The following is a 9,840-nucleotide window of genomic DNA, read 5'->3' as shown; positions in this document are numbered from 1 at the left end:
GTAATTCGATTTTCACAAAAGTGCAATGAAAATACTTAAAAAATGCAGTACTTTCCTTTCTGTAAATCTCTTACATAAATAAATATTTTTTTCGCAGCTCACTCCTTGCCCTACTTTTATTTAGGCTGACTCATTACCAATACATTTGAAAATAAATGAAATTTCAACACCAAGTGCTAACATTTACAGTTATACCGGAATTTTTTTATTGAACTATACAACAGAATCTTAAGAATCTGAATACAGCACAAAGAAGAACGAGAAATATAAAAAATTTAGACTATGTGCTACTATTATTTTGACCAAAACTGTATATACCCATAATTATGAAAGTGGTCTAAGTCATATATGTATTTCTTGTTCGAGATATGTAATAAATTACAGTTGAATGGATTAAAAAAAATTTTTACATGCGTATTTTTTATTTAGAATTTTATTAGTCTTGATTAAGGGGACAGATGATACCTGTAAAATTTCGAAAACAAATTTTTTTTTCATTAAATGTTAATATAATCCTTTAAGAATATGTCAAAAAAATTTTAGAACGTAAATTTAAGTATTTTTTATATTATAGATCGTCAATCGTGACGACTCTGTTCTTTGCGTTCGAGCGTTGGGAGAGGTATTTACGGTAGTTACGTTGCCGACTTTAGACGCGTTTTTCTTAAAACAATATTTTTCGAATTGGCGTACACGATAACTCGAATAGTTATTGACCGATCTCCCTGAAATTTTGCACACATCTTTTTTATGATATTATTTCTATGTGAATTTACAAGTTTTCGAGAATTAGTAGGAAAGTTCACTCCAAAATTCATTTTTTTTAAGCATTTTATCCCGCGAATTTTTTTTCCATATTTATAAGTCTTATAGAAAATATGACATTAATAAACAAAAACCTTTTTGGTTTTTGTATTTAGATCACTGACGCCGATGCTACAATGCCCGCCGATTGAGAAGCACCGCTGTGACCTTCCTGGAAGAATTGAGTGTACCTACATCCGCCATTTAAAATGATTAAAATAAAAAAAAATGTATATTATTTTAATGTATAAATAAACTGTATGCCAATTTTGAAAAAAAAATATATCTATTTTATATATAAAATATATATCATTTTAAATAATTTTAAAGGAAATATGGCCGTTTACAGGTATCTGCCCCCCTAAACGAAATTTATTGTGAATATGAAATTTTGTGTGGATTTCATAAGAAAGGGTTATTTTAAAGTTGGAATTGACTTAGACCATTTTCAAACTTAACTGAATGTCCTATGGATGGCCTAAAGCAATAAGGCGCTTTGAGTTTTATTTGAAATAAACAGTATAATGAAATAATTGATGAACATTTATTAATTATTTTCAAAAAGTAATCCGTTTTTATCATTTTGAGTTCTTAAGATTCCTAAAATGTTGTGGTAGTAAACAAATAATATCTTTATATATTTCCTCCGTAACTGGTCTAGTGGTGGTGTATAATAGAAGTAGCTTAACAAATCCGTACAGTTTTGATCTTCCTGTTTTAGATGAAAATGATCCAAAACGTGGAATTTAGAATCATCTAAAGAAGTTTTCTAGAACATTTTTTAAAGTTAACTTTTCATTGTATTTGCAGCCAAGAGACAGATTCGCCCACGGTATTTTTTATTCTACTTGTTGTTTACTCTTCTAGTGATTTCGTTGAAATAAAATCCGGCTGCGACATTCGTTTTATCGAAAATGTAAAGGTTATCTGATTAGAGATACTTCTCCCAATAGGGTTACGATTTTGGCTTGAATCACTTTAAGTTATTACGAGTTTTTCAGTAGTTATATTCTTCAAAAGCACTAAAATGTATGATTCTACTATTTACCTTCCGATTGATTGCCATTTTTCGGCTTATTATGTATGATAGTTCAGAAACGCGTCGAAGAAGTCACACGCTATTTTCAAGTTATGCTTATATAGTTTCTTTACATTTTTTACTTAGTCCACTTTCATAATTAACACTAAATGTATTCCGCATAATATTGAAATTACAATCACCGTCATCTATTCATTTTGACGATATCGTAAACTAATTTCTTTTGTTTTTTTATTTAGACTTCTTTCATAATTATGGCCACGTATGATTGATGGACTCAGTTTTTAATAAAGAATGGTCTTGCTTCGCATTGCTGAGAACGTAAGAATCCTATGTCGAGCATACCATACGAATCCCAGTTAAACACAAAATTTGGTAGTTTTGCGCTTACCTACAATTTTTACAAGTTAAAGGCTACGAATCCTGTTATACTCAAGCTTTATTTTTTCAAAAGAATATACATACATAATCTATACGATACGAGTTTAAGACACTTTTTTGTGAAATCACTTTCGATTAAACTTTTTCCGCACTGCTGTTGTTTTTTGTAAGCGAACTTATTTCGATTTCGTCGACTGGCAGAGGGAAATAATCAATAACCTTGGCCACCTCCTCAGGGCGGCAACAGAAAGTATAGCCGAGTGTTGGCAAGCGTCGTAAATTTCCGAAAGCACTACTTTTCAACCACTCAACTTCGTCGCACAAATCGACACTGCAGAATTCACTGTGTTCCGGCTCCATCACCTACAAAGTTTAAGGAATAAAAAACTAAAATAAGAAATTTAGGCAATTTCCAGAATATGTTGAAACTGCTCGTTATGCTTACGTAAGGCGAATTGTGTGCAATAACCACGATTTCTTGCTCATCTGCGTGTGTTAAGGACTTCAAGTACATCCAGATATATGCTGGTGCTGAGACAGCCTTTTTATCTTTTCGCACAGACACCACTTCGCTTTGAAATGAGCTGCAATTACCTTGTGCCGCGGGTATGGTGGCATTGCCATACGTGCCCATATAAACGAGATACTTGCTGGCTTGTGTGCGTGCGCGGAGCGCATCGAGAAAGTAGCGCCAGTTTTGTTGGCGCAATTGACGCCACCACATTATATTGAAAATATAAGCGAAATTTTTGAGTTCAGTATTCAAAGGCTCATCTTGAAATAGACTGGCTAAATCGAATTCGAAAGCATTGAAGAGTTTATTCCCTATTCGGAAGCTGTCTCTAGATTCGTTAAAAGTCGAGTCACTAGAAGAAGACGTAAAAAATGTGTACCGTAAATTTCATTGTTGTTCGTTGATTGCAATCGTGAAATAAATAAACGCCCACCGCTGCATGCTTGCTTTTAATATTAAACTTACATGATTCCAAAATTTATTTTAATAGTCACGAAATAAGAGATTTTAATTTAAAAACCGTCCCTTGCTTTATGTTAACTACAAATAACAACAATACTATACATATTGCAACTATCGAAAATTAACCTAAATAAGTGTGGCGGCCGTCGTAACCCAAAGGGGTGGTGCGCGACTACCATTCGGAATTCGGGGAGAACGTCGGTTTGAATCTCGGTGAAAGATCAAAATGAAGAGAAAGGTATTTCTAATAGCCGTCGCGCCTCGGCAGGCAATGGCAAACCTCCGAGTGTATTCCTGCCATGAAAAAACTGCTCATAAAAAAATATCTGCCGTTCGGCCTGAAACTGTAGGTCCCTCCATTTGTGGAACAACATCAAGACGCACGCCACAAAAAGTAGGAGGAGCTCGACCAAATACCAAAAACAGAGTATACGCGCCAATTATATAATATATAAAAAAATATATATATTGTATATGGGTGAATTTACTTTTGGTTTTCTGAAAAGCGCATTGTTTGTTCATTTCTGAACGCATTCTTGATTCACCGTTAACGAATTTTGTTTTTAGTAGCATTTTTTCCAACCAGGAACATCCTTTTTGGGATCTCTGCTATAAGCTCCAGCTATAAGCAGGTCAGCCATGGTCGCGTTACGAAAGCACGTGAAATGTTCCTATGTCCTTCCATAAATTTCAGAAAGATCACCTCCTAAGTAGCGTCTTTATAAACACTTACTGATGTTTATATTAATAAAACTCCTATATTTAATTTTAAATTTACTCACAACTGTGCTTGTGTATGCATCGAGTTCACGAATTCAAATTGAAGTGAATACTAACCGAGTGTTTTCTTGTGAATTCGTTTTTCAGAACATCTAAACTCGCACGAAAAAAGTGGAAATGGAGTAGTGAAAGTGAAGTGCGATTCACATTGAATTAAATTATATATAATTGACACTTTCACTCTTTATTAGGTGTTTGGCCGAGCTCGTTCTCCCATTTGTGGTGTGCGTGTTGTTGTTTTTTTATTTCTTCCATGGTGTCATTCAGTTTTGTTTGCAATGAAAAAATTTTAAAATTTGTGAATTAAGAAAATTAAAAGTCTTAAATCAATAATGATTCAGTTTCGAAAGTATAGCAAAATTGTATATCTCTTTTATATCTAGTACTACGTATTTTTTAGTATGCTAACTATTCTTCCACCATTTTTATGAATATGAAGCTGAAGTGACATTTTTATTGAAAAATTTTAAGTGCAGCAGGAAATGTACAAATGTACAAAAACGAGGCATATTCGTAGGGGCTTATGTCATGTTCAAATACATATCCATGGAATGTACACATATCCATATGCACATAAGTGTGTACATACAAAGGGCCCAATATTTCATATACTTACCTCATGAATGCAAAATAGTTTGTGAGGCTACTAATCTTTTTGTCCAGGTCAATGGATAGTTCACTGGTTTGTTTATTCTGGAAGAAGTTTGAAAAAATAGTGTCAATTCTCGCTTTAACTGCAGGAACTGTAATTATTTGAAAAAAAAAATTAAACAACACACGCACATATACCTAAAGGATCCTTAGAGAGAGATACTATATAACAATTTTTTACTTACTTTTTTATGATCTGGCAATGCTAAAACTATATTCTCAATTACCTTTTTTTTCAGAGTAATGCTCACGAGCAAGTAATGTTTTGAAATTATAAAAAAAAGCTCCCGAAAATCTGTCGCTATACATATATACATAAATATAACTGTGTGTATAACTTACATTGTCAAAGACGGCAACGTCGCTATTCAAATACGCCACAAAGTTAACAAATTTAAGTTCAAATCTATCAAGATCATAGCAGATACCAGCTTTGATGTCATTTTCAATCCCGGCTGTCTGGAGCGGTACACCGATCGCATAATTCGCATAGTTTTCGCAATTAGTTAAAGCTTTTTTACTTTCATAAAGATCATATGTCGATGGGGATGCACAGTAAATAGTGAACTGATTAGAACTGGAGCTCAGCTTGCCTTTAATGCCAATTTGGTTGTTTGCCTCACAGATGACTTCTACCGTATTTACTTCTAAATTTTGATTGCGAATCCCGTTTCCATTAAAATTATAATCGTAACTAAAATAAAAGTAAACGGTTTATATACTCGTAAATACGCACACTTTGCCAAACGCTTATACACTGTGTCTTTCTACATATACCTTCTGCTTAAATATGAACGATACGTAATCAATAAAACGGTCCGCGGATGATATATGGCAAAAATAAATTTTTTATTTTTTGGTAGGACTGTTATAAGCTTACATGGCAAATTTCAGCATGATATGTCACATAGTTTGTTTTCTGTGCTACTGTAAACAAGTCAAGCTCGAGTGTTTTCTTCGAATTTAACGATGGAAATTCAAGTTGAACAAAGAATTTGTTTGAAATTCTTTTATTCCAACAAAATTTCGGCTTCAGACGCCTTAAACATGTTGCAGACAACCTATGGGGACTCTGCTCTATCGCGTGCACGTGTTTTCCAGTGGTACAAATCGTTCAAAGAGGGCCGTACATCGGTTGAAAACTTGCCTCATGAACGTCGTCCAGCAACATCAGTAAACGACGAAAACATCGGAAAAGTAAAGGAAATTGTGCTTGAAAATCGCACAAATCGGAAAATCGGTTAACGCTGAATATTATTTAGACGTTTTAAAGCGTTTGCGCGAGAACATTCGTCTTAAAAGGAAGGAATTGTGGGACAACAAGTCATGGTTCTTGCATCACGATAATGCACCAGCTCACACATCACGTCTTGTTCGCGATTATTTGAACATAAATAATGTTAATATCGTTCCGCAAGCACCGTATTCGACTGATATGGCTCCATGTGACTTTTTCCTGTTTGCCAAGCTCAAGTTGCCGCTCCGTGGAAAACATTTTGAGACAATTGAAGTCATAAAAGAGAACACACTCGAGCTTGACATGTTTACAGTAGCACAGAAAACAAACTATGTGACATATCACGCTGAAATTTGCCATGTAAGCTTATAACAGTCCTACCAAAAAACAAAAAATTTATTTTTGCCATATGTCATCCGCGGTCCGTTTTATTGATAACGTCTCGTTCATATTTGAGCAGAAGGTATATGTATTTTTTTAATATATTTGAAAAATTTAAGATTTTGTGTTTAGTGTTTATTTTAATTCTTATTCGATTTCTTTTGCTGACTGTGTGACTCATTGCTATTTAAGATGCCACTTTTACTGTCAAACGACAGCGAGCACAATTCAAAATTAACTTTTGACTCAATAAGAGATGTTTAATTTTTTTAGGCAAATGCTATTTTGAATTCCATTTGACTTTTATTGTACTATACTTTGTTAAAAGACAAAATCGAAATATTTATTATTTTCTGGAAAGAAAAATTTGATTTTGTTATACACAGGATTTGTAAACTTCATTTAAAACGAAATTCTGAACTTAATATTTAAGCAATTGCTGTAATATTTTACAAACGCTTACCTCGAATACTCTATATTTGGCTACTGACATGAAAAGTAAAGAATCTAATGCTGGTTTCTTTAGATATTTTAGAAATATTCTGTTCCCCAACCTGAGGTCCAGTCTTAAGGTATGAGATGTCCAATTTGTAAGGATTGGAAAAAACCTATTTTCATTGCGCACGATGCTGTTTAAAGTTTACTGGTGTATATGTATTTATAGTATATATGTATGTATATACGCAACTATGTACGCACCGATTGGAAGAAGCTTGATTATACTTGTACATTATCCCGATATTACAATATGCCGTAATCGACTCTCCAGGTTGTAATTGTAGTGATGCTCCATGTGGCTTGAAAACAATTTTTTTTGTTAGAAATTGCTTCGTAAATATAGGCAAGGGACTTTCGACATTCAGCTGGCACGGCGATACTACTTTAAATCCTGTGAATATCACCAACAAAAAATATATTAAATCGATTTCAAATAATTTTAACCTTTCCATTGCTTCGACAATTTGCTACTGAACTGATGTTGTGTTAAATAATGGGAATTTAGACAGTATTTATACCAATACATACATATATATGTGCACTTGTGTGTATACTTTCAAACCGAAGATCCTATCAGTTCGCCGAGCTAATATATCGCTTTACCAGTGTTGCCAACTTGGGGACTCTCTCAGCCGAGGATCATAGATTACAAGGTTTGACCAATCGAAGCAAAATTGTGCGAACTATGGTTGTTACCTGCATCCAAGGATTACAAATTTGCTAGGTTTAACCATTAGCTATGTTGAAAAGCAATCACAGGACCCACGTCAGCCGATTTCTGCCCACTCGTTTTACATGTATTCATACACTCGTCCAATCAGTAGTTGTTCAGACGGCAACGCAGTAACATAAGCGAGAACGGTGTTGACTTTACTTCGTATATTATCAACACAATCTCAGTTTGTTTATAAACCCATCCCCTGTTTCGCCAGCCTTTCATCTGATTCTGTCACCTGTAAACATCTTTTCAGCAAGATAGATTACTTCGGTTACATCAGGGGTTTGCCAGAGAGAGAGAGGCGAATGAAATGTAAACAAAATGTGTGAAGCGAGGTTAGTTGCACGATGTACAGAATACGAAGGAGTGGCCAACATCAGACCGTTAACCGACTCTCAGCGATTTTAAAGGAATAAGTTGATTAGCTGATGGAACAGGTGATGTGAGAGCGGTTTTGAATTCTCTCGATTGTGTCACACAGCGAACAAAATTTGCGAGGGAGAGATTTTGAAGCTCAAATAATGTTTCCATATATGCTACGGCATTTCTTATAAAATTTGTGTGATCAGTCTAATTTGTAACATGTTTTGCATACTCATATACTCTATACATCTCTAAAACAAAAGCGTAGAAAAACTTTTGCTGCAAAAGTAACAAATTGATTTATTGCATTTAAAATAAAATTGAAAGTGCTCTACTTAATCAATCTATTTAGCTAAATGCATAAATTTAAGGCTATACTTTGTGGTCATATTGCGTTGAATTCAGTTAAAAAGGGAATTATTCCTTTCGGTAATATTAAAACTGGTGCGTTTTGAAATCGAAATGTTGGCAACACTGATTTAAAATGTACTCGTCTGCAGCAACGTTTTTCTTACTTATTTATGGTAACTGATTTTGCTCTAGGGTCAGTAGAAACAAAAGTAATTTGATCAGAATTGGTGATTTCATGCAAAACCAGCTATTTATATACATACATTATTATTCAGGCGGTCGCCGTAGCCGAATGGGTTGGTGCGTGATTACCATTCGAAATTCACAGAGAGAACGTTGGTTCGAATCTCGGTGAAACACCAAAATTAAGAAAAACATTTTTCTTATAGCGGTCGCCCCTCGGCAGGCAATGGAAAACCTCCGAGTGTATTTCTGCCATGAAAAAGCTCCTCATAAAAATATCTGCCGTTCGGAGTCGGCTTGAAACTGTAGGTCCCTCCATTTGTGGAACAATATCAAGACGCACACCACAAATAGGAGGAGGAGCTCGGCCAAACACCTAAAAAGGGTGTACGCGCCAATTATATATATATATATTATTCAGATTATTTTTTTAAATTAATAAGATTATTTTATTTTTGTATACAAATGTATATGTAGATCAGAAATACACTTCCCTATCAACATCTTTCATGTAGGGGGGTCTATCAAAAGTTCGGTTAATTTGTTGCATGATATTTTTTTCGTCGTACAATCCAATATACATATATGTATATTTTCCGTTAACACCGGTTGGAGCGTAGAGCAATGATCCAATGTGATCCAAAATTTCCCTCTGTACGACACGTGCGTGAATGATTTCTTGGCAGTTTTGAGAGCTCGATGTATTCCGCCATGCACTGGGAAATGGACCTAATAAGACGATAACTCAGCACTCTGGTAACAATTGTAGGTAGGTAGGTGAAATGGCTGCTGAAGTACCAGTCTAGCTCTCTCCAAATTGCACTAAAACGCCATTATGGAATCGAGACAGATATACGAGTATACCAAAATAAATATCCATGTCTAACCACCGATCGTCAAGAAAAGAAACGACGCAAGCAAAATTTTGAAAAGTGGGTGGTGCTACTCTCACTTTCGGATAATCGCGTGTATCTCGATAACAACTTAAAAAAACTCACCGAAATTCGTTACATGTACTACTCTCCCCCTCACTTTGATCCAACATATTGTAAATAAAACTAAATTTCTGCCCGTTTCTCAGATGATCCAAGCTATGACTCCCACTGCCTATGAGTTTGATTGGTTCCAAAAATTAACAGCCACCCAAATAAATTTTTGGTAAAAAGTGCGCGGGTATATAAAGCTCTATCTGTACCGAATTTAGTCTTTCTTACTAGTTTTTTTTTGATTATTTTCACAAAGCATATACGTCTTTTATTTACTTTTACGTATGTGTGTATATGTTTGCCATTGGAATATTTTTGCAATGTAAGCAAAACTGTGCGAAAATAAATGCGACTTCATATTCCTTTCTTAGCACAGTAGTAAAAAAATTTAGTTTACATTTATTTTGTTTTTGCAATTTGGTAGTTTGGTGTCAAAACCAGTAGTGGAATATCCAATATTAGTTTAAAATAATAAACTTCAGAAAGCCACTG

At 34.5% G+C, this 9,840-nt stretch overlaps 1 protein-coding gene across 1 annotated transcript; it reads right to left on the bottom strand.

Moving 5' to 3' along the window:
* Positions 1 to 2,264: 2,264 nt before the first annotated feature.
* LOC128867609 (uncharacterized) lies at positions 2,265 to 7,222 on the bottom strand. Its single transcript, XM_054109009.1, has 5 exons — positions 6,949 to 7,222; positions 4,974 to 5,325; positions 4,597 to 4,673; positions 2,670 to 3,090; positions 2,265 to 2,587 (listed from the first exon to the last, which is right to left on the bottom strand). Exons 1-5 carry the CDS (start codon positions 7,197 to 7,199, stop codon positions 2,360 to 2,362), a joined length of 1,329 nt encoding a protein of 442 aa, XP_053964984.1. The 5' UTR covers positions 7,200 to 7,222; the 3' UTR covers positions 2,265 to 2,359.
* Between the last annotated feature and the right edge of the window lie 2,618 nt (positions 7,223 to 9,840).

Source organism: Anastrepha ludens, chromosome 6, assembly GCF_028408465.1.
Source record: "Anastrepha ludens isolate Willacy chromosome 6, idAnaLude1.1, whole genome shotgun sequence".
In the NCBI taxonomy this organism is placed as follows: domain Eukaryota; kingdom Metazoa; phylum Arthropoda; class Insecta; order Diptera; family Tephritidae; genus Anastrepha; species Anastrepha ludens.
This window is presented reverse-complemented; position numbering and strand designations above follow the sequence as displayed.

Bases quoted from the DNA above. Each gene is read 5' to 3' on its own strand.
- LOC128867609 (XM_054109009.1), bottom strand. From the start codon at position 7,199: ATGGAAAGGTTAAAATTATTTGAAATCGATTTAATATATTTTTTGTTG. The intron at 5,326-6,948 runs GTGCGTACATAG...CTTTTATTTTAG, and splicing joins AATCAAGCTTCTTCCAATCG to TTACGATTATAATTTTAATG. The intron at 3,091-4,596 runs GTAAGTATATGA...GTCTTCTTCTAG, and splicing joins AACTATTTTGCATTCATGAG to TGACTCGACTTTTAACGAAT.